Source organism: Pectinophora gossypiella, chromosome 12 (assembly GCF_024362695.1).
Source record: "Pectinophora gossypiella chromosome 12, ilPecGoss1.1, whole genome shotgun sequence".
NCBI lineage: Eukaryota > Metazoa > Arthropoda > Insecta > Lepidoptera > Gelechiidae > Pectinophora > Pectinophora gossypiella.
The window spans coordinates 9,637,152-9,662,672 of NC_065415.1; the positions used below are offsets into that span (position 1 = coordinate 9,637,152).

General features: G+C 35.8%; 3 protein-coding genes and 1 long non-coding RNA gene across 6 annotated transcripts; 1 reads left to right on the forward strand and 3 right to left on the reverse strand.

The window, feature by feature from the left end:
- Positions 1-18: 18 nt before the first annotated feature.
- Positions 19-1,713, reverse strand: LOC126371620 (uncharacterized). The gene is made up of 3 exons (XM_050016936.1): positions 1,637-1,713; positions 200-485; positions 19-126 (listed from the first exon to the last, which is right to left on the reverse strand). Exons 1-3 carry the CDS (start codon positions 1,642-1,644, stop codon positions 19-21), a joined length of 402 nt encoding a protein of 133 aa, XP_049872893.1. The 5' UTR covers positions 1,645-1,713.
- A 79-nt stretch (positions 1,714-1,792) lies between these two features.
- On the forward strand, positions 1,793-20,973 carry LOC126371242 (organic cation transporter protein). Of its 3 annotated transcripts, XM_050016519.1 has the most exons (4): positions 1,793-1,893; positions 2,095-2,179; positions 11,391-11,502; positions 19,165-20,973. In XM_050016519.1, exons 2-4 carry the CDS (start codon positions 2,137-2,139, stop codon positions 20,678-20,680), a joined length of 1,671 nt encoding a protein of 556 aa, XP_049872476.1. In that variant the 5' UTR covers positions 1,793-1,893; positions 2,095-2,136; the 3' UTR covers positions 20,681-20,973. The 3 variants fall into 3 exon arrangements, with proteins under 3 accessions (XP_049872476.1, XP_049872477.1, XP_049872475.1); XM_050016520.1 differs by lacking the exons at positions 1,793-1,893; positions 19,165-20,973 and adding an exon at positions 14,806-18,123 and having other exon boundaries at positions 1,960-2,179; XM_050016518.1 differs by lacking the exon at positions 1,793-1,893 and having other exon boundaries at positions 1,971-2,179.
- Positions 6,701-24,783, reverse strand: LOC126371403 (uncharacterized). Its single transcript, XR_007567034.1, has 3 exons — positions 24,712-24,783; positions 11,364-11,521; positions 6,701-7,091 (listed from the first exon to the last, which is right to left on the reverse strand). It is a non-coding gene; the product is annotated as an uncharacterized LOC126371403 (long non-coding RNA).
- LOC126371337 (protein sarah) lies at positions 21,065-24,767 on the reverse strand. Its single transcript, XM_050016644.1, has one exon. The coding sequence runs from the start codon at positions 24,479-24,481 to the stop codon at positions 23,804-23,806; it is 678 nt and encodes a 225-aa protein (XP_049872601.1). The 5' UTR covers positions 24,482-24,767; the 3' UTR covers positions 21,065-23,803.
- Positions 24,784-25,521: the final 738 nt, after the last annotated feature.

Consider the following 25,521-nt stretch of genomic DNA (forward strand, 5'->3'; position numbering starts at 1 on the left):
AGGATACCTAAATGTTAATTACCTGTCGGCCACCAAACCAAAAGTAACAAATCCAAATACCATTGCCAGACGATACACCACTGCCGTTAATGACAGCTTCATCTTGTTGTCACAGAAGATAAGCCACTGTATCAATAAATCAACATTATCATCCACGTATTTTGCAAATAAATTATCTAAACGGACAGACAATACCTACAGATTTGTTATACCAGATTGTCCATAGAAGTTTGACGTTCCATTCGTCGCAGATAAAATTTGTGCCGTTGTCCAGTGTATACGTGCACAACGTTATATTGCCAACATTGGTGAACAAGCGGGAGGGTAAGCAGAAGACGTCAGATGAGCGAAGGAGGAAGATGTCTTCGAAGTGTGTGAAAAAGTTGCTTGTCATCAGGACAGTGGTGACTAATGTGACGAGCCATTGCCAATTTCCAATGTCACCCAACACATCTGTTGTAACATCTTCGTAAATCGTTCCGATTCTGGAATTTCAATCACAACTTCTATTGTGTTATAATTTCTATAATGTTATGTAATATATTAGATTGTCACTTACATGGACATTTTATTTAAAGTCAATATTAGAGCTCACTATTATTCTAAGCTAAACATTAGTAAGGAAAAACCTGACTAGATCGGAGCATAGCTCGCTAGATTTTCGAAATCATGTCATGTCATTTCAAGGTTAAGATATGTGCTAAAATTATTATTTGTTCGGGCTAAGTACTAGTTCGATCTGTTACCTCTATATTATTATTGATTTATAAGAATTTCGAAACTGCAGGTGATGCTGTTAAGGATAATGCGCAGGTTCATTCCCTGGAACCGGTTGCATTCTAACATCGTGTACTGGTTAAATATACCTATACCAAGAGAAGCTAAAGACACCTACTATTTAGAATTATCGAATTAATAAGTGTTCATAGAGAATTATTATCACGTCATCACCGAAATAGTCGCTGCAATAAAATATTTATTAGGTTGGTACCTACTGTATTTTTCCACAATAAGCCTAGCGTCATAGGAGATCGAACTTAAAACATTATTATAATAATAAACTTGATAATAATAACACTTGTTGATCGTGCGTAATGTATACTAAGACATATCCGTTGAAACTATAGATTTTATGTTCTCAAAGTAACAAGCTGGTGTTTGATCACGAATCCCCTTGAAGACACTTACGGTATTGTACCGTCCTTTTCTAATTGTTATGCATATATTCGCGACACGCGTTGCGTCATTCGTATGTTACACGACAAGATTAATTTTGTATTATTTATGTAAACTTGGTGCGATCGAGAACTTCGTGACTTTGGTCCGTGGTAGAGCCGTGCGGATCGGTCGCGTTACCGCAAAGTTTATCAAATGTTTACAATACTTTTTGTCTATGTTAAGATAAGTAATTTGCCATCCATCTTTGTGATAATAATAGGGCGGCGCTTTCCGACATGATAGCAAACACCGAAGATCATTCAGCCATTGCCTTTTTTTGGTGCCAGTATGAGATAATAATAATTGAAAATCTATGTTACCTAAATAGGCGCTTGGGAAGTCATTAAATAAAAACTCAATTTATAATTATCCATACCTATCAAACTAGTTTCATCATGTAATTACTTAAATTGCTTACTTTATCATAAAGGTAGTTATCTTTCACATTTCCCATAACATTATATTATGTAACTATTAGTCTACGTATCAATAGCCAATAAGTTATGACATCTGGAGCGTCGATGTAGCCATTTATGAACGCGATAACAAGTTTGTCGCGAAGCGCCGCTACTGCTGAAAGAATGTGTTATCTGCTGGGATGTTAGCGCAGCAGCGGTACGATTGACACTCGCGGCGGCGGCGTGCTAGAGAGGGCACCGGTCAGCGAGATCGCAGGTATGGAATGGCCGATGGAGATAAGGCTGCGTTTTTTTTCGCGCGATTGCGGTAACCGTCCGCCACGCCGTCGGTGCCACGGCGATAGCCATTCGCCCGTCCGCCGGCACCCGCGCCTGGCGCCCGCACTCACGCCTGCGCCTCGCGCTCTCTCCCGACCTCTCAACCCGCCATCAATGGTGTTTGTGAATATCCTTACAGAACTTCTGCAACAAATTTCGAGTAGCACAATCTACCCACATCATGGACAAGGATCACGCGCTAGAGGAGATGATGGGGAAGCTCGGTAAGTACGAAACTTAAAAAGTAGTTCAAAGTTTGTAAAACATATGGTAATTTAAAATTTTCTTGTGAGCGACCGGTATACTTTAGTTTTACATTTATTGTCGTCTTATAAGTGTGTAGGTTGGTTATGATTATGTACCTAATAAAGTTAGTGGTCTGGTTTTAATTTCATCTGGTTAGGATTGTGGTGTGGGCAACTCGATAACACATGGTATGTCGCGGATCGTCTCGTGCATGTAATCTCGCGAGTTGAAGCTCAAGCTTTCGGTCACCACACGCACTCACCGCACGTTTTGTAGTTAAAATATTGCGAGAACCGGTTGCATTCGCCATACGAGAAAATAACATGGCATTATTGGGAAAAATAAGTGGACGTCTTCATTTGCATTTGATTTTTGAATAGTAACATGGAAACTTGCCATCTTATTTTCCTACTTCATCAGTCGTTATGCCCTGCAACATCCTACATTTCCCGCCACCATAATACATCCATCATCCATCACATTATGTATTAACGATAAAAAAACAAGACAAATTGGTAGGTTAATGGACGAATATCATTCAAATATCAGTCTGCAGTGCAGGTTATAAATTATACCTAATCCCCATACCCATTCTACCTTCCTTTATCAACTAAGATTAACAGAACAAGGATAATAAAAATGAAGTCACGATATTCATACTTAGAAACTAGTTTAAATAACTATATAACTTTAGTGAGATAAAGTTTGTATGTTTGACCTGAGGCGTGTACTGTAAAGATAATAGGAACATATTTGGATAATAACAATACTAATATAGTAAAGAAATGTAGATGATTATTATACAATATTCTTTGGAGCAATGACCTTGAGGTATATCCACGTGTTCACTTTATCTGAAGCACACCCCGGACACTTCATACAAACAACCTCGTTTTACACAGACACCACGCATTGCCGTTATCGTACACGCGCATCTGTGTGTGTTACGTCTGACGCCATACGATTGAATACTAAACTATGTCCGAGGGGGGTGAGGTAAACTTAGCTCAGACAGAGTTGCCGTTCTATACGTTTAGTATTATTCCTTATTCTATGTCTGAAGCCAAAAATCCTTTAGAGCGATTCTTTGATGTAGGTAGGTACTTAATGTATTTAGATAGGTAGGCACTTACTGGAAATGAAATTATTTAAAGCGATTTCTCGTAATAATAGGCCTTTAAGACAAAACACGTACAAGTATAATGATGTTACACATGTTATTATCAGTGTAATACTAAAGTCCGTACGAATAGTTACTTAGTTAATTGTTACATAACACATTTACTCAAGGCTGTAATTTTTTCAATAACACTTAACATATTCACGCTAAGTGCTTTACTTGAAACATCTTCCTTCAGTAATGTTTCTATGTGAATATTTCTTCTCGCTATACTGTTGGGAGTTCCAGTGTCAGGACTCTACAAATTATCCACTATTAAATATCTACTACCTACATACTCTAACATCTACCGCATACTACCACATTGCATTGCTTTACCACATTGCAGATCAATATTCTTCTTCTTCTATTCGCGTGTGGGTGGATGACCAATCACATCAGAAACCGGGATCACGGGCTTCACGTACTTTCCGAAGCACGAAATCATGTAATTTTTTGGACAATCAGGTGTTTTTTGCTGCTCCTGCCAAAACTATTAGAGACAATCTCACAAAGTATTTTTCTAAGACGAAAACGAACCCAGACCTCCTCACTTTGAGCTCAACCATTGGATCGCGGAGGTCGTTCAATATAGGTACACACATAAACTCACGCCTGTAATCCCTAATGAGGTGGGCAGAGGAATACAGGTAGGAATTTTCAAGAAAAAAAATAGGTATTTTTATATCTACGAACATTTAAAGTTTTTTTATAAATGTATTGCTATGTACCTACGAACTTTTAAAGCTTTTTTATAAATGTATATTAATGTATGCGTAAATTTACGCCCGTTATTCTCCCTATATAGAAGTAAGTAATCTGCACTTCGCTTGCTTATACGTACGAAGTAAAATATTTAAATTCATAAAATACGTAAATTGGTGCCGCTACCAACGAAGATCAGAATCATTGTTTCAAATTTTCCTGTATTAATAAAGTAAATAAAATATTTGCATGACAAAATAGCGGTAAATACTTATGTTGGTAAACTTCACAGCATTGTAAAAACTCAGTGCCAATTGGATAGAAACCTTTCAAGGTTTGCTTTAGTAAATATGTTATTTCGTTTTTGGAAAGCCGCCATTGCTTTCACAAATATTTATCACGACAATCCCGTTTTAATATTAATTTATTACGTATAACAAGTGCCTATTTAGTTCAGTATTTGTCGGTCTACTGCGCAAAAGGTCCTACGTTGTAGGTATTTCCATTTGAGAGAACATTTATTTAAGGATAATAGGGGTCTTTTTGGTTTGCTACTGTAACACTGCATTAAAAACAATTTATCGCGTTAACACGATCTTTTGGGTCTGTTTTGGATAGTGGTGTAAATTAGCTATAAGAACTTGTAATAATAAATAAATAAATAAATATTTATTTTTACGGCCGTTGTTTTATGCTTTTTCAAAACCATGACACAAAAAAATCTTTATTTTAGGCTCTACCGCAAAAGGAAATAAGGCAATTTTTAACATCAATTAGGTACCGAATCCAAATACAATACTATAGGTAATGCATATTACTTAATATACAAATAGAAAGTAATATCTTTGTATAACATAAGCTCACGAAAGTACATGCATTGCAAGATAAACTAAGTACCCAAGCTTTACGTTTCGCTTCACTTTGTAGTAGCGATTCACCAAAATTTGACCAGAAGCTCAAATAAACAGCAACAGCTTTATGGCATCCGACAAAAGCTGATAAGAAGGATCGATAAAGGCGCGGTTCCCCCTCATGTCTACAGTAGCTACAAACAGTTACGTAAAAACACTAATAATTACTAAGATAATGATTATTGTGACATTAGTGTAATGTATTGATAATCTTTGCTCATACGCGTGATTTATCTTCCTATCATAAAAACTTGAGCAAACAGATTCAAGATACTGTATAAGACAAACCGTTATGAAATGTAGGAGGCCTATTACATTGCAAACAAAGTGTACTTACACGTCAAATTCGTTGTATATTTGCGGTATGTTTGTAAATGAAGCATAAAAAAGTCGTGCAGAAGATGTAGTAACGTTTTAAGTAGGTAAGTCATGACTTTATGAGGGAGGTGTGTCTAGTAGTCGGTAACGTATTCGGCAATCTGTAAACGTCAGATCGATACGAGTCATATAGTCATTCAGAAAGAAGTCTTTCGTGACCTCGTTGTTTCAGTCTATTGAAACTCGCCCACTCAGTCATCAGACTAATGAGTAATTACCACACACATTATCCTTATCTTCCAAAGCGGACCGTGAAACAACATTCAAATCTAGACTCTGTAATTTCATGCAATTAGGTAAGAAAGCAGTTGCTATTTACACTTCAATGGATTGTCTTCACGTTTAAAGCGTAATAAGTAAAAACTTACAACACGGTTAATTTTTAATTATTGGTACGTCAAATGTTTGTATGCAGTTTTATACTCTATTGTGAACAAGTGAAAGCTGTATTTCATTGGTTAACATGAAATAACGAGTCATGTTGCGTACTTATCGTATTATATTTTTTTGAGTATGATTATTTCAGTTGGATTAGTATAATGACCTTGTGTCTTTGCAATATAGTTGCGCGATATTCATTCGTCACCTATCTGGTACAGTTAAGAAGCAAACAAAAAATAAGAAACCAAAACAGGTTCACTACAAGGTTTAAAATGCGATTGTCTGTAATAAGACATGGGCTTCGATAGTTGAAGTTCCGAGGTGAAAGAAAACCGGACTCTATCCTTGCCTTGCATTCCAACATGTGCACAAGATGCATTTACGGACCCACTATTTTGACATTTTCAACATCGTTTCATTGCCACTCAATTTCAGCGCGTGTCGATCACTTATCGCAAATTTATCGCAAATGTATATCACACATCAGTGTCTGGTTAAAGGTATTCGAACCAGCCGGAAAATTGACTGTAAAGAATTAACAATGATGATCGTTGTAATAATGGTACAAATTGTTGTTGATTGTTAATTATTTTCTTTCGTTATCGTAATAAAGATATTATCATTGCTCTATCCGTATTATTATTATCATTATTTAATATTTGTCGTCGGCATAATATGATTGTAAAACCCTCATTAACCTCATTATCGCAACGGTAGAGTCGGAGAAACAAAAACGATTTTGTTCTTATTTGTAGAGACTTTCCCTTGCACGCAGTTAACATTATTAAAACATTTGAATTGTGATGCGTCAATGAGATGTTTTTATAGAACCACCAAAAGATTTCCGCTAGAAAACAAATGTTAAAAGAGATTGATGTCATCCCAAAGGATACAAGTAATTAAAAATGTCTATTAGTGTTAACAAGGTAAAGTTCCACATAGCCAAGAAAAGAAAATCATTTTTATAAATGTTTAATGGGGCCAACATGTGAAACAATTACAATTATTGCTGTTTATTTATACGTGGAATTTTGTGTATTGAGGTCGTATTTTGTTTCTACTGGGTCTGCGCCAACGCGAACCATGTCATGCATCTTATTATTGTGGGCAACATAAAAGGTACAGTTAGGATTGGTGGTTCATAACTAACACCTACTTATGACCAGAACTCTTTTATTTTAAAAAGGTACAGATGTATAAATTGTATAATGTTAGGTTAAGAAATTATAAATATAATACAACATGCGAGTTCAAACCTTAGGCAGTACAGTTGAGGAACATCTCCATGTACTCGCAGCCGACGACGCTGCACACGCTCGGTGTGCAGATGTTGATGCTCGCAGTGCAGACTACCCGCTGTATTAAATAAGGTTGTAGATTAAGTCACTCATGTCTTGATACATTATTATTCATTAAATTTGGGGCATCCGTTTGTGCTCTACGTATTACTTCACTAGTGGTTTTAATTCTAATTTTTAGTTCCTCCCTACATTGTATTCGTATTTGTTTTGGCTCTGACATTTTTTACGGCATGCTAGAATGTTTTTTGACTGCTGTACAGGTGATTATCATTTTATGAGATAAGTAATTTGTCTTCTGGCCTTGTCGTGTCTGTGTTGTCTCTACCACAGTAATTGGCATGCTATAACAAAATCCTATCAATTAGCTAACGGTGGCACCTCGTATCACGCTATCTACGCTTTGATTTTATAACAAGATGATATCAAGTACACACATACTTACGCACCAGGTGTGTATCTAACAGGTACTACAAGATAAATCTAAGATATTGTGAAATTGCAAGTGGTCTTATCTGTTTTAGAGTACTGCCAGAGCATGGAAGTTGAACTAGCGCAATCTCTTCATTTAGGAAAACAGACATGCGTATTACAGTCAATTATATTATCACTGGTGAATCATTTTACAGTTTCCACTTTACTAGATACCAGTACGTAGCTACTTAGGTATATGTTTCAAAATGTTAATATCAAATCAGTCAACTGGAGAGGATGAGTTATTTTTTTTTATATTTAATCCGGTTGTTATAAAAATAACACACAATTCAATGACCCCAAAGTCTTAGTTTATTATTAGCCGAACCCTGAGAACGCGTCGAGTTGTATCCGGAAGGAGAATTCATGTGTAAATAGGTACTATCTACAAAACGCATCGCAAGTTCTGTCTCTTTGATCCGAAAATGGCTTCAGACAACAGAGGCCGTAAAAGTGCATTTGAAATTCTCAAAGTGGTTGATTAGCGTAAACGATGCTGATGGTAATAGTAGTCTACCGGTGACCTTCAAGCTTCTCGACTTACATATCGTCACTGACGCGATATGTCATTGCTCCTATTTTACCCACACATTTTTTCCCGTTTCCGTTGACCGTAAGTAGGTACCTATTTTTTCTTTTGTAAGTGTAGCAGATCGGTAACAAATATCAATACAAGGTGTCAGTGACATCGTAACGAATACTGAGGGGGGTGATTCAGACCATGATTCTGAGTTAATATCAAGTGGAATTATCCGTTGCAAAAGTCCATTTAATATTAACTCAGAATCATGGGCTCAATCATCCCACAAAGTTTTCGTTACGATGTCACTAACACCCTGTAAACTATAGAAATTAATCTTTAGCATTTTAATATAAAGTAAAAAAAAGATATATAATAGGTATTTCAAATAATGGATAAAGTTAGTCTTATACAATCTAACACAAGTTCTGCTTTCACAAAGTTTGAATTCGTGGATAGCGAAAGATTTCACTTAACTTTTTTATCATCTTCTAGGCTAGATTTTGTGAAATCGCATCATTGAACTCATATTTGATTCATTTTAGCGGCGTAACGGCGTAAAATCCTGACTTGTGGAAACTAGTGCATTGTAAATCTTTCTAAGACCGTAAAACTTCAGTAGCACGAATATCGAGCGTTAATACAACGTTATCGTCCATCGGGGAATAATCGGCTACATCTGTGTCAATATAAATTGCATGACTATCACGTTCATACCTTATTTTACTCGGAACACAGACTATTATTCTATGGCTTTCCATTTGTACTACTTTGCCTATGCGCGTACTTAGACTGCTCTTGGTAAATAATTGCTCGGACGTCACACCGTTAACGTCACCTTTTTGAATAGTAAATACACTATCTATCGAATAACACAATCAATTCTTTATTGTCTCTATCTTAAGGCGTCTTAGCCGCTGCTTTGTATTTAAAGATAAAGGTCGATAGGAAAATAATAAAGAATTTCGGCTTTATCGGTTGCTGTTTAGAGCGATAGCATAGGTACCTACTTCGATTAAAATCGGCACAATTTTGAAGCCGGCCGAATCAGACAAGATAAAACTGAAGTGCTCGTTTAAAAGATATGAGGTTAATAATGATTTATTAATTGACTGTTGCTTTACACGTGTAGGTAGTAAACGAATTTGACGAGTTTACTATGACGTTCACTAGATGTAGGTTTGTTTACGTAGGGCGTTTAATTTTATCCCAGACACATCTTAGTAGTATGTAATTAGGTTAAATTTGAATAGAAGAAATCAACAAACCAGGAAGATACATATTATCTAGTTGATAGATGAGATTCTGATACGTAAGAATGTGGTAATAGTCTGGCGAGATTGTCACGAGTCAATGAACGTCACCGCCATATTTAATCGTCCAATGCAAATTAGCTCATTATGTAAATAAGAGAACGTTCTAAAATCAATAAAGCATGCAAAATAAATTTTAAAAGGAATCTCGGTTGTTTTATTAAGTACCTATTGTGGTATTATCTTATGAACGAATGTCTTTCATGTCCTTGAATAGGTACCTAAGTAGATATGTCATTTAAATCAAGCTATAAATAATTTTTCTGGTCTCAGACCTTTGATAATAAAGGGCATTTGGGCACAGTTCTCAGTTCCTTATTTGTCAGAACGACACATAGAAACAAATCGACTACATAATCCTACTGGTAAAACTTCTGACAAACAGAATTTATTAAAATACACAATTAGGGACATAAACATAAGCTCACGACTATATCTCAATTGGGCTAGTCAGTGGTACGTCTATCGCAAGATGAACTTAGTACCCACACCTCACCGAGCTTTCTGTTAGACCAACGTGATAGGCCGTATCACCGTTTATAATTAGGGACACTTAAGGCCAAGTTCCAATCTCACACATGGTGATAAAATGAGGTTGTCGGTGCATATTGTAATGAGGGACAATGACATAATAATGACGTAATTAATATCAATATACTTAATAGAATCTAAACTAAGCCTAAAAAAACATAAAAACCGCTATAGGTACCGCTATACGCGTGTAATGACTGAGTTTGTAAATAAAGGGAAGATACTCAAATAAATAAGATTGTTATTTTAGAACATCATTGAGTAAATCGAAGCTTTTTAATTCATAAATATAAGGTAAACATTTCTGAAACGTCTCTGCTGGGACATGACGCGATAACATGCTCCGACGCAGCATGTGCTCGCTATTGTCACGATGGAAAATTTATTTTCAGTCAGTCACTAATAATAACTTCACATATACGGAATACGGACTGTCTTTGTCAAGTGATGTGAATATATATAAAAAAAATGATTAAATACCTACTTACTCATATTAAAATAGGTCCGGGTTTGAAACTATATTAATTAAATATAGGAACTAAATTCAACTTGAGCTGAATGTACCTCCGACTAGCCAAATTAGAAATATATTCGTGAGTTTATGTGCTTTATGGTGTGTTAATAAGTAGTGAAAAGTTAGGTAGTTTTTTTGAATTGAAATATTGACTGAAGCTCGATTTTATGATCCTAAATGTTTGTTTCAAAAAGCTTCAAAAATTGTTGTAATCAACTGAAAAACACTACTTGCTCTAGTGTCTGACACAAGTTAGATACTAAACACTATACACACACACACACACACGCACACGCACACACACACACACACTATATACGCTATTAGTTAGATAGATACTAGTGATGTAACGAATGTTGGATTTTTCACATTCGCGAATGCGAATGCGATTGCGAATAATTATCTTCAACATTCGCGAATGCGAATACGAATGCGAATATTTTAAAATGTCAAAAAAGCGCGCTTAAAATGTTTGATAGGTTTGACGTTTCGTATAAGTTTCACTTGTCACGGAATTACCAATAATTTTGAACGAAAAATGAAAGCAGAAGTATTCAACGATGGGCGACATACAGGAGAAAATATAGCGGCAAAGTTAGAAACTATGTTGTCATCGTGGGGAATTCCCAAAGAAAACGTATTATGTATTGTAAGAGATGGTGGCACTAACATGAAAAAAGGTATTTCTTTATTGAGCATTAAAAACATTGATTGTTCATCGCACCAAATCCAACTTGTTGTTAAAGAAGGGCTTAAGTCACAAGAATCAATCATTGCAGCCATTAACAAATGTAAAAAGAAAGCGACACATTTTCACCACTCTAATGTAGCTCAAGATGAACTTTCGCTAAAACATTCGCTAAGTATTCGCATAAATTTTGCGAATGCGAATGCGAATGCGAATATTCAAAAATTTGCGGATATTCGCGAATGCGAATGCGAATGCGAATATTCGTTACATCACTAATAGATACTTACTAAATTCTCACTTTGTTGGTGTTTCAGGAGACTTCGGGCGGTACCAATGTTTCCAGTTCATACTCCACATTCTGGCTGCCATGACGGCTGGTATGCACATGTTGTCCCTGGTGACTGTGGCTGCGGTACCTGATCACAGGTGTGTTTCCAACACCACACTATAATACAAACAAATACTCATGAAGAAACTTACACATGTATTCTAAGATTTTGACTAGACTCTTCCTCCAGTCGATTCAGCCTCAACCGAGCATTTTGGTATTTTAAGTTGAAAGGACAATGACTTAAAACGTCCCTCTCTATCAACATAAACAAGATTCCAGACATACCTGATTCGAAGCGTCTTAGCGAGTTAATATTTTTTTTCTATGGCGATTTTCTCCAAATACGCGGGGTTTATCCGGAATTCTGGTCTTTAACTACGATTTTTGGTACCGCGCGTACAACATTATTTCAACCAATTTCGATTTTCAATTAACCTTTATTTCATTTTATTTCTAAACCCTATGGAATTTGAAGTAAGACCTAATTGGGAATATTTTTAAAGGTACTGTTGAAATACTATAAATTACCTGTTGGAAGGGGGGGACTCATACAGTTACAGTCATGGTCCTTTACTCACTACAGCTGCCAACATAATAGTACGAGAATAATGACGTCATGCCATACTAGAGTAAACGTACTCGAGTTCAGGTTGAGGCGCTGTCTAAGGGTGGTATTAATAAACTAATCTCAGCTTCGACACTGCCCTTAACATCATGTCAATGTGACAGTTCTCATATAAAAACAGAGACTTGAGCATGATCTTAAGAGCAGTGTCAGCTGGGATTAGTTTATTAATACCACCCTAAGAATACCGATTTTGAGCTGAGTTCGAGGAAGGCCTTGAGGTCGCTCCAACTTAGGACAGAGTCGAGGAAGATTCGAGTGAACATCTTACAATACGGGTGTTAGTAATATTGCCCCAGTATCATAAGGAGTTTTTTTTACGAATTTTATATCCGTTTCCAATGGCTAACGAGCATCAAAATTCCTATTAACGACCAATTATACATAAAAGCACGCCTACATTATGTTTTATTGGGATACATATAAGTAGGTATATTATTTTATTTATTTCATTAATAAATATGAAAACATTATTTCAACACGAGATAAAAATGTTGTAAACGGAAGTGTAATTCTAATCAAACTCACTTATGATGACTTTCTTATTCCGAGTTTAAAAGATGTACTTATATTGCATGTGCACGAAAGGTTTATGAATTGAATGGCCACGGGAAGAATGTTTATTATGGTATATACTTATTATATTATAAATTATATATATTTATAAACTGTTTTGAGAAAAATTATATTGATTGGTTCCTGGGATTTAAATCCGTTTATATTGTATACCTACTTACCTACCTGCCTAGTTTTTGTTCAAATACATAATATGTATAAATAACAATAAAGCAGGTACATGTGGTTTTAAGTGCAGTGTAAGTATAAGTTTGTATGCCATTCAAATTGCTCTAATTACTCTACATTTTATCAAATGTAGAGATGGTATTAATTTAGTAAAAGAAAATGCCCTGTTTGTATATTAGTACTATTTTTTTAAAACAATTTCATTAATAATTAAACTTACTATCAAAAATAACACAAGCATAATCGCCTATGCAGGGTGTTAGTGACATCGTAACGAATACTGAGGAGGACGATTCAGTTTATGATTCTGAGTTAATATCAAGTGGAATTTTCCATCGCAAAATTCATGTTATTTTTAATTATTTTCAATTCTATAATTTTGCGATGGAAAATTCCACATAATATCAACTCAGAATCTCGATCCGAATTGACCCCCTTATATTTCATTACGATGTCACTTACACCATGTACCTGCAAGTGTGCATATAGGTTCGTATGGGTGTAAGTGGCACCGTAACGAAAACTTTGGGGGGTGATTCAGAACATGATTTTGAGTTGATATCTAGTGGAATTACTTGTCGGAAAATTCATGAACGTTTGCGACGGAAAATTCCACTTGATATCAACTCAGAATAATGATTTGAATCACCCCCCAAAGTTTTCGTTACGGTGTCACTAACAGCGTGTATATACGTGCCCCTACTGAGCACAATCTCCCGGAGGGAGTATGGAGAAGATTTTCACGCGGTAATATTTTTAAAACCTTTACAGGGCTTCTTCTTTTAAGAAGAGGTGTACTTATTACATCTCAAATTGATTAATGATAATAAAAGTGACGGGGAGTTGGTTAGCGATTAAGCAGTCTAACAAAAAATATGCTTTAAGGTTTCAACGAGTGTACAATATGCTTGTCGGGTTCAGGGTGACATTATCAACGGGATGGTACACGTTTGTTATATTATAAACGGAGTGTTATCGGTGTTTACCTACTTTGGGGTGATTGAACGTAAGTACCCACAATCTTTTGTATTATATTTCCATATTTATTACTGCGCTGGTTTAGGTCTGCACTCTGCTTTCACTAACACTGTTATATTAGTAGGTAGGTATAATCATTTTATTGAAAGTTTTGCTCACGGAAATATACTTTTACAGCATGTGCAATTAATTAATATAGGTAGGTACCTATATGGCTGAATTCCGAATTTAAACATTTTGTTACTAAAAATACTTCTAGAAGAGATACCTATGATAATACTTACCTATGATATTATACTAAACGATTATTAATTACTAGGTTGTTGAAAATATATAACAGACATAACTGTGTATGAATTGATGAAGAAGGAAAATTAAATTTGTTACAGTAACTATACACTTATATCTAGAGGTCTGTACTGGTATAATTCCATTAAGTATTTTGAAACTACAATGTTTCCTATCAACTTTTATTGTTCAAGTATCCACATAGGAACAATTAAGTTTCTAAAATTAATACAACATTTTGGTAGCTACCCTGGCAAATAATCTAGAGCGTGTAAACGTTGACATTTAAAATATAGGGCAAGGCGCAACGAACATATTCCATTTCTACATTTTCATTGGCAATATACTTTGTTTGGTAGGTACATAAATTATATATAATCAACAACTTAAAATCAGAATTTATGCACTTGCATAATTAATACATCCCTAAATAGAATTAAATACCTAACTCGCCTGTTAAAACATTTCCTATAAGAGAATCAGTACGTTTGCGCTTTCCAATAAGCAACTGAAGGTAAAAAGTAACTCAATATTCAGCAAATAACAGCCCACTACGGTATCATACCATCTCATACTAAACTTAAATGATTATTGATTACCTTCAGTAGAAAACTGTTGTTAGTTTTCTTTCATATGCACGATCACGATTTATCTTGAAGCATGATTTACGAATAATACCTAGTACGTTACAAAAATACTAATATTAGTAGATACATTTTTTTGTACTATACTAATGATTCGTGCATTATTTTTCGTATTTCAGATGTGCTCTACCTGGATTAGACAACGCAACTCAAAGTGTACAGTGGAATTCTTCATTAGTATTGCAGGCTATCCCTTTAAATGATCATGGAAAACTAGAGTCCTGCAAGATGTACGGCGTTAATAAAACATTGGAAGACTGCCATGCATGGGTTTACAACGAGCAGTATTTTACGTCATCACGCGGCATCGAGTGGGACTTCGTTTGCAGTCGCCGGTGGATGGGCGCGACAGCACAAACCGCATACATGTTCGGAGTAGTCATCGGCTCCCTGGTACTTGGACGTCTCTGCGATAAATTCGGAAGAAAGACTGTATTCGTCTGGTCCGGAATACTTCAACTACTTTTCGGCGTCGTTGTAGCTTTCACCGTTGACTACTACTCTTTTGTCGCCGTCCGATTCCTCTACGGCATATTCGGTTCCGGGTCGTACATCGCCGGATTCGTACTAACAATGGAACTAGTCGGGCCGAGCAAGCGCACAATATGTGGTGTCATGTTTCAAATCATGTTCGCCGTCGGAATAATGCTGCTGGCCGCATGGGGATACCTCATTGATAACAGATTCTATTTACAAATTGTTTATGCTTTACACGCCGTGGTGCTGCTTCCTCATTGTTTGTTGATGGACGAGTCCCCGAGGTGGCTCTGGGCCCAGGGTCGAGCTCGCGAGTCTGTCGCTGTTATAGAAAAGGCATTAAAAATTAATAAATCTACCGATATAATCGACACTCCAGCTCTGGTATCTCATTGCAAGGCTACCTGTGCGAAGTACACCGACGAGCATTCTGCCGGAACCTCCGATCTTTTCAAAACTCCAAATATGCTTAAAAAGTCTCTAATTATTTGCGGTTGCTGGTTCGCTAATTCTGTAGTGTATTATGGCCTTTCTCTTAACACGGGAAAATTAAATGGAAATCCGTACTTCATTATGTTTTTGATGGGCGTTGTAGAGTTGCCAAGTTACGTTATAATTGTGTACTTTATGGACCGAGTTGGTCACCGTGCGCTGATCAGTATGATGATGTTACTCGGCGGGATCGCTTGCCTCGTTGTAGTGGCTCTACCTCACGGGTCTAACTCGGCCACTGGAGTAGTTATGGTTGGAAAGCTATTCATATCTGGTTCATATTCGATAATTTACAAATATTCAGCTGAACTATTCCCCACTGTGGTCAGAAGCTCCGGTGTGGGTTTAGGCAGCATGTTCGCCAGTGTATCTGGTGCTCTCACCCCTTTGATCAGTTTACTCGATACCCTCAACCCGAAAATCCCAACCATCATATTTGGTTTCATAGCTATCTTATCTGGGTTCTCTACATTTTTCTTGCCAGAAACAATCGGTCGTAATCTGCCACAATCTCTTGATGACGGTGAGCGATTTGGTGTCGGAGATACTTGCTTCACTAACTGTACTGGTAGAAGAATGAGTGATAGTTCAGTAGAGATACCTGAAACCATGGTACCTCTTGAGGGAATTGAGAAGAAACAGTAACGTCGAAAATATAACAATTATGGGTAAGCTTGGTTATAAGATCGTTTGTTTCTCGCATTTAATTAGATTGTCGAGATAATTACGACTTCTAATATAGCTATAATGTTCTAGAATATGTGTTCTAGAAACGAAAATGACATATTTTTGACAGTGAATCTTTGAGTAGGTAAAATTCCCAGAACGTACTGTTACAACATGGCCACTAGTGATTGATACCAAACATAACTTGCCAATAACGCTCTCTATCGAAAACATTGTATGTACATTTGTACCCTGTGATTTGGCCGCTTATAACTTCTGTAAATTATAATCCACCTAAATTAAATACTTACCTGTGTCTATCGAATGTATGACCCGGTTTATTAATAGGTACTTACGTAAATACAATTACAGTGGCAAATGCATTTGTGAACAATATTGTACTACATAATTAATTTAATACTTAGGTACTTAGTAAATACGTAAGATTCACAATTGGTTTCTTTAATTTTATTTGTATATTTAGGTGTACCTTTGCAGGTACCTAATGAAAGAATCTAACAAACAGCAGAGGTGCGAGTACTACATTCTTGACCACTAACGCTAATGTAGTACAATAATGTGTTTCCCCGGGTTCAAAGACGGTCAATGTAATTTACATAATGAATTCATGCTTGTAAGAATCCTGTTTGCCACTAGCCACTTTATAGAGCCTTGTATATTTGGGGAAACGCGAAATCTTCAACATTCATCTTGCGATAGATGTACCTCTGACTAGCCCAATTGGGAATATTGTCTTGTGCTTATGTTATGTACTTATATTAGGGGAAACACGTTTGAGAACGGTGGCTAGGCTACATACAGCATATTTTCTATGACACTCCTTATTAGGCATTGGAGGAATATGCTTAATATTCCCTGCTCGATAGACGCAGGGAGTCCTGTGCCCAGCAGCATTAGCATTATTTTATATGGAGGCTGTCTATTAAAAACCAGTGTACGAAATCTATTTCACAAAGATTAAGGAATTAAAATTGTTAGTACAATTAACAATAATAACTCTTATTGTCTTCAGTCGTAGCATAGGTTCAAATACCTAAGTCTTTTGTATTAGAAACTAGAATTAATATTTACTAGTCGATAGACTTATTTGTTTTAGTTTATTATTTAGGTCGTGGCGACTGTTTAGCATAGGATATTTTGATATATCTCTCAGCTTAGTATAATTACTAGTCGCTACAGTTAGGCAAGACCTACATGTATCAAATACATAGGCAAATTCTTAACTGCATCTAATGACGCTTTATACATGACCGAAAAATATAATCTCCTACTAATTATGAAATAAAGTTCTTAAGTAAGTGTACCTCTATAGATACTTACTACTTATATATTTAGCCACCTTACTATAAGTAATAATTACACACTTGAATATCGTCGTTAGACTTGTTAATTGCAACCTATTGTTCTTTCACAGGCAGTTATTTCTAGTAATAATGCTGTCAAGGTATATCTAGATTAGGTATACATGATACCTATTTATGACGTTTACAAAGAAAAATGTTTTAATATGTTTAGAATTTGTTTTAAAATAATGTTTTCAATATAATGCATTCAGTTAAATGAGGGCCTTTCCAGGCTACGTTCCTCAAAAACAATATAGATTGCGCTGTAAAGATTTTCCTTCGTTTAATCTTTTAATTTCATGGATAACAGACGTGAAGCTTTTATCTTTGTTTATGGGTATAAATGATGACTTTTTTATTACACCCAGACACGATTACATCTTCCACCCATTATTATTCTGTTCAAAATAAAGAGAAGCAATAAAGGTAGCAACACAATTATATTATAGATAATGGTGCTAATTCCTGTAAATACCATCTAATTTTATTTTAAGTTATATCTGTCATTTTCTTACATACACACATACATAAACTCACGCCCGTAATCCCTAATGGGGTGGGCAGAGCCACAAGCAATCAAAGACAACTTGCAGCCACTGTCATTTTCTTATCCGCCGAAAAGAAAAGGGACGGGTAATCGACAAGCATAAAATTTATGGAACACACGTCAATTTTAAGCACAAATCTAAACCAACCGTCTAAAAATTTTACATCAGTCAATAACCCGACACATTCATTTACTCATTCTTCCTAAAATTAAGAGCTGTGAATCATCCGTCCCTTTCCTTTTCGACGGATATGAAAATGACGGATATAACTTAAAATAAAATTAGGCGGTGTCTGCAGGAATCGGGGCCAATGTGATCCAAATATTATGCAATAATTATTTTTATATATTATTTGCTTCTGCCATTACGTTGTATTTATGACTAAAATAAGTATATACCCGAGTAGTGAGAAAATAGGCCGTTATAACGTTAAATCTAGGTATATTACTTATTTTTGGGGAACGTAGCCTGGAAGGCCCCTCATTGACACTGAAGGAACTGAACTGACTGATTTCCACACTGCCTATGATAATGCTAGTACTGTGTAAGACTTGTAAGCATTTACATACATTACCTTTTTTATACTTGCCCTCATTTACCTACTTATACCTTATTAATACCTAATAAATACCTACTTTGTAAGTATTTGTATTTAACGAACGATATTTTTTTAATAAATATTTTATGTAAAATATTATGTGATCTTTATTTATTAGCCTAGGTACCTACTTGTCCTGATAATATGCAAAAGGTAAGAGTCCAATGTTTAGCTACAAAATGCCTACAATGTATCGATTAAAACAACGCAGATAGCCACAAACAACTTGCGATTAAAATAATAAGATTTAAACGTCACCTACTGAACCACTTCAACGTGTTATTTTTAAACAACAGAGGTCAACGTTTTAACTGGTATTTTTTCTATTTACAGATGTTGGGTGGACGGCGTGGACACCAACGAGTCTATAGCAGCATGGAATGCTTCAGAAATATTAGCGGCCATACCAGAAGTAGCGCCGGGAATGGTGCACAATTGTTTAATGTTCACGGAGAGCAATGAAACAGCCACTTGTTCCAAGTGGGTTTACGACACGACGTACAGATCGTCGTCACGTGCCATGGAGTGGGACCTCGTTTGCGAGAAAAGATGGATGGGGGCCATAGCACAGACTGTTTACATGCTGGGAGTATTCACGGGCGCGGTCGTGCTCGGCGGGATGGCAGACAAATATGGCAGGAAAACAATATTTTGTTGGTCAGGAGTACTGCAATTGATTCTAGGTGTTGTTGTAGCTTTTATACCAGAGTATTGGACTTTTTTGGTCATTCGATTTTTATACGGCATTTTTGGATCAGCTGGATCTTATATCACGGGTTTCGTGCTGACTATGGAACTCGTAGGACCGAGTAAGAGAACTGCTTGTGGAGTAGCTTTCCAAGCTGCATTTGCTGGGGGAATAATGCTGGTTGCAGCATGGGGTGCTATAGTAGATAATAATCAATACCTACAGATGATATATGGATTGCACAGTATTTTGTTAATTCCTCACATTTGGATAATGGACGAGTCACCTCGCTGGCTGTGGGCGCAAGGCAGAGCCAAAGAATCTGTGGATATAGTTGAAAAGGCTTTAAAATGCAACAAATCCGAACACACGTTAGATAGAGCTCAGTTAGTCTCTCGAGGCAAGGTTGAAGCAACTAAAGGTACAGAAGAACCGGTATCGTCGGCTGGTACTCTAGATTTATTTAAAACACCAAACTTGAGGAACAAAACATTGAACGTATGCTTATGTTGGTTCGCTAACTCTATAGCTTATTACGGACTCACTTTAAGTACAGGTAGACTGGAAGGTAACCCTTATCTGGTTATTGCCATCATGGGTTTTGTAGAGTTTCCTAGTTACGCAGCAGTTATATATTTTCTTGATGTCTGGGGTCGAAGACCGCTTATCAGCTCTATGATGTTGGTAGGTGGTGCCGCGTGCATCATCGCTACCTTCTTGCCACCGGGGAGCATATTTTCCACGGCAGTCGTTATCACTGGAAAATTGTTCATTGCAGGTTCATTCGCCATTATCTACAATTACTCTGCAGAATTATTCCCCACAGTAGTCCGTAACTCAGCAATGGGACTGGGGTCCATGTGTGCTAGGCTTTCCGGTGCTCTGACTCCGTTAATTACTTTATTAGATTCCTTTAATCCTAAAATCCCTGCCGTCATATTTGGAGTAGTAACCCTAATTTCTGGGTTTCTATGTTTCTTCCTGCCTGAAACCATGAATCAACCTATGCCACAGTCGTTAGCTGACGGTGAAAAGTTTGGCAAAGGAGATACTTGCTTTACCAGCTGTTTAGGGAAGAATGGTAATAATAAAACTTACGCAGCGGAAGACAAAACTGCCGACGTCATGGTGCCTTTAGAAGACATGAGCAAAAAGGGCTGAAAAATATTGTTAAGAGTTCCTATTGGTTGATTCCATTGTGGTACATTTAAATAAATATGACTGTTGAAAATATAGTTAAAAATAGAAAATAAAATATAATAATTTGGTAAAAAAGTGCCTGTGATGTTAAACGTAGCTGTACATAATAATATCAAAAGTACCTGGGTTACCAAGAAATTGTTTCCATGTGATATAAGACTAGTAATTAATATAATTAGTAATTAAATTATTGATGTAAGAGATACTATGAAACAGAATGTTTATATTAAATAAATAAATGTATTATTTGTCTGCCTATCTCGTTTCATTATACTATAATGTCGAACAAATGTAGAGTAAGTACCTATCTATTCCTCGGAAACGTATTTAAGAGAAACTCTGATATAAAACTCAATATTTATTTCCATATATTTACACCAAACAATAAAAATTTAAATCACAGTGAGATTTAAAACATCAATAGATAAGATACACCAACATTATGAACGTACAGTGAACATCCGATGTTTTAACAAATTGTGTATGTACATGTTTCTAGATAATTAGATAACATATTATTATATAATTACGTAGCCAAGCATTCTACATGGGATTAGTTAGGTAGGTACTCTGGTTAGTTAAGATTAGTAATAATAAGTAGGGTCAATTTAGAAAAAGGGGAAAAAAGAAGAAAGAGGAAACACATGACTAGTAAATACGACATGTGTAAGAAACCCTGTTTTGGTCAGAAATTAAAAAGATTGTCATTAGATAGGAATAAGTTTGGTTAGGACATTACAGGCTGATCAACCGACTGTCCGAAAAAAAGATTATCCGTGCTTCAGAGGGCACGATAAGCAGTCGGTCCTGGCTACTATGTAGTCGTTACATCAGCTATGTCGTTGCCTTTGGTTGCTTAGTAGTAACCCTGACACCAGGGTTGATAAAGTTGGAAATCCGCCTCACACCCCACACGAATAGAAGAATTTAAATGACACATTTACGAGAAAAGACCATTCGCATGCAGGAGAACACTATGGTTCCAGGATTGGAAGATAGTTGATTGGTATACAAGACATCGAGTGGCCAAAATTAAAGTGAGTGGACAGGAATATAACACTGAAGGTAGGGTAAATAACGCAATTAGATGTGATACAAAATATACATCTGTGATAGGGTACAAAGACCATTGAATTCCAACGATTAGAACAACACTTAGAGATCCATATGATAATATCTGAAATATCGCAACATACACAATATTGAAGATCCAGATAAAGATATAACATTCAAAATGGAATTTATCTAATGAGTATTACTAATCCAACTATATTGATAAGTACAAGAATGTAACAGACAGATCAGTTGGAAAATCCTGTTTATACCGTATTTATTACATGTCGTAAATGTTCCAGAAATAATCAGTAGAATCGTAACCCTGTGCCTCAATTGGAATAGCACTTCTCTAAAATTTTACATATGAGGTTTGAAGGCTATAAGATATAATTTGGTTTAAATAGGTACCTATAATATGTAAATTTATATAAAAACTACATTAAATTTATGAACAAGTTCTAGTTTTCTTTTGGTTCTCTGGAGTAGGTACTTGTCAGTGAAATAGCAACAGTGTGGTAGAAGTTAGAAGTTGTTCAACTTATACAAAGACGTAAACCGAAATTTAATCCTTAATATACATATACAAAAGTATTAAAAACTAAGTAGGTAATTGAAACTGCGAAATAAATATTATACTTTAGAATGTTTTGAATAACTATAATATTTTTTTTTGCAATTCTACTTCATTTACCTATGCACTTCTAAATGCTTCAATGCATTGAGCAAGCAAGACCAAGTTTAGGCCGAATAGAAAGAATGATTTCATTCGCCTTTTCCTATACATAAATTCCACAAAAATTTATTCATTTATTATTTTTATTTTTAGCTATAATATAACAGACAGAAATTGTTATTTAAAATCTAAACAGGTATATTTTTCATAGAGAAATAATGAATAAATGTTTGTGAAATTTTTATCTAATAATGCACTTTACTCAACCAATTAAATTAGCAGCCAAGAATTCAAGACTTAGAACTTCAAAGCAACTTTGTTCAAATGTGAGAATTTGGAAAACTATTCCATTTTCGTAATTATATATATATCTTCTACTTAGTTGCTCTTTGCAAAAATAATTTATTATTTACATGTCCATAACAATATTAGTGACTCTCACATTTTTATAGTATCACAACTTTTTCTATGCAGGTTCCTATCTTATCAAAATTTAATTTACTTAATTTGAAAATTATAATGTGTGCTATGAACTAAATATTTAAATACTTAAGTAATTTATTTGACAGAGGACATATAGTTTGTACCTAACACATTCACTGTCTCATATAATTTTGATATGGCATGAAAAATTTTATAGCAAAAACAAAACAATGCTGCAATAATACATGAAGTAAAAATTAAAGACATAGTATTATATCTGAAGTATGATACAAAACTTAAAGGTTGCTTATAGTGGGCAAGCTCTGTTATATTTGTCACATATGTAAAAAGGTAACTACATTAAACATAATTATCTGTTCATGAATTGAATCAATAATACATAACTTGTTATGTCACAGAGAATGTGATAAAATTACCACCTTTCTGGAATTAAGTATCTTTGAGCAATCTCATAAACTATAATATGGGGTTGTGTCAATCTTATAAGAGACTAGCTTGTCTGATATGTAAACTATTGTCCACTCATTTCTTTTACCTATAATTTCAAATGTTGGGCAAAAATCAAAATATAGTTACTATAAATTAGAAATAAAATAAATAAAGTTTTTGTTAATTCATAGGTATACAAATGATGCATTAACATAAGACACATTCATCTCCTTTAAAAAATAGCACCAATTTAACTTCATATTGATCGAAATAAAGACAACTAAGCAAACTTCCTATCAGCTTATCATTAGTAGTGAAATTCTACTGCCGAACACTTATCTGGGATTTTGGTTTCAGCTTACTACACTTCGGTAATGCAATGTTTTTGGCATCACAGGTCATCAAAATTGACTTGTGAATGAAAAAGCATTTTATATTTCTACTCTACTTAATAAATTCACTAGCTTCATTGTAAAGGCATATCAATAATCCGGACAGCGAGTCTGAGGGATGGTTTTGAGGGCGGCGCGTGGCGCGGCGGCATCGGGCGCCAGAGCCGTGTGCACGACGATGGCAGGCTGCGTGGGCGTCGGCGCGTGCAGCTCGTGGCTCTCGCCGGGCGTGAGGCTGGCCAACGCTGCCAGCAAGTCGTGGTTCACCAGCGGCTCGTTCTCCTCGCGCGGCTCCCAGCCTACCGGTGGGCTGGACGGCGGCGAGATCAAAAACTGCTTCACCGGCTTGGGCGGCATCAAATTCTTGAGCGACACGGGCGTCACCGGTTGCGCGAAATAACAATTAATACTCGAATTATGAAACTGATACTGGTGAAGCTGAACGCGAGCGTTCGCCGCCGCCAGGGGGCTATCGTAATTCACACGCAACCGTCTAAAACTACGAAGCCACTGAAACGTAATGTTATCTGAAAATGTACGGAACAGGTCCTCTAGATCCTTTTTTAACTTCTCATCAGCGAAAACGTCACTATGAATATTGGTGACGATCACAGATTTCGGTATATCGTCGAACTCATTCCCTTCATCTTGAGAATCACTTTCTTGTTCCAAGTTCGCAATGTTTGGATGTATATTGGGCATCCCATCTTCTGCGTTAATATAGACGTCGTCTTCTTGAAATGTATCATCCTCCTCTTTATGAGCCATTCTTAAATTTTAATAATACTAAAAACTTCACAACACACAAAACTAATATAATATTGTTGGCCCCTTTGGGCAATCCAGAAAATGCAAGAATTTGTTATTTTTATTTGACAAAATAATCAAAATCGATCAACATCTGTCAACTGTTAATAAAATAGAGTTGTATAGTGGTTGTATACAGTATAGTAGTTATAGTCTATACTTATTTCTCAAAATACTTATTTTTTGCTTACTGTATCTTTTTAGAAGAAATAAAGAAAATCGATCAGAAATTCCCTCCGGACTCGTGGTCACACCAGGTTGTCACACCATGATAAGTGTTTTTTTTTTTTTTGTTTTGGTTTTCCCCGAAGGGTAAGGCAAAGGGAACTATGCCCATACAGCCATGTCTTACGTATTTTTTTTCTTGATGATTAATGAAATGATGAAAGGTGATGATGATGAAACCTAAGCCCCCACCCTCGGAGTAGACTCCTACTCCGATTCCCAAACGAATCAACTCGAAAGTCCGCATAAACTTTCGAGTTATGAAGCGGCTTCTTGACACGAAGCGAAAATAGGCAGATACACTTTGTTTATTGAATACTCCAATATAATAACACTCGCGAATGTCTTCCGACTAACTTAATGCGATCATCAACCACAAAACACCACTTCGTATTAATTATTTAGATTATTCAATGAAGAAAGCAACTGCCCCGTTCCCGTTTCCCGCCAAAAAGCCCATGATAAGTGTATGTGACGTATTTTTTTTTCTAGGTGAATTATTTTTGTAACAGTTATTATTCGAGGAGTATCAGCAGGACAACTCTAATGATCCGCCACTTTTTTTTTCTAAAGTTTCTTGGTTGGAAAATGCGTTGTTTAATCAATCGTTTACTATTAAATTATTTATATAATAATAGAAAACAATGGGATTTGTATTATGTCTATGTTTTATACATGTTTTATAGGTATTTTCTTATATTTAATTTAGTTTTCGTTAAGTTTTTTTAAACAAAATAGTAAATAACCAGTCCCTCTAACTGGCAATACTATTCCGT

What these genes read in the sequence shown, in the direction of transcription:
- LOC126371620 (XM_050016936.1), bottom strand. An exon ending in CAATCTGGTATAACAAATCT is followed by an intron (nt 127 to 199) that starts GTAGGTATTGTC and finishes TTATTGATACAG; the next exon opens with TGGCTTATCTTCTGTGACAA.
- LOC126371242 (XM_050016519.1), top strand. Translation starts at nt 2,137, where the DNA reads ATGGACAAGGATCACGCGCTAGAGGAGATGATGGGGAAGCTCG. An exon ending in GGAGATGATGGGGAAGCTCG is followed by an intron (nt 2,180 to 11,390) that starts GTAAGTACGAAA and finishes TTGGTGTTTCAG; the next exon opens with GAGACTTCGGGCGGTACCAA. An exon ending in GCTGCGGTACCTGATCACAG is followed by an intron (nt 11,503 to 19,164) that starts GTGTGTTTCCAA and finishes TTCTATTTACAG; the next exon opens with ATGTTGGGTGGACGGCGTGG.
- LOC126371337 (XM_050016644.1), bottom strand. Translation starts at nt 24,481, where the DNA reads ATGGCTCATAAAGAGGAGGATGATACATTTCAAGAAGACGACGTCTAT.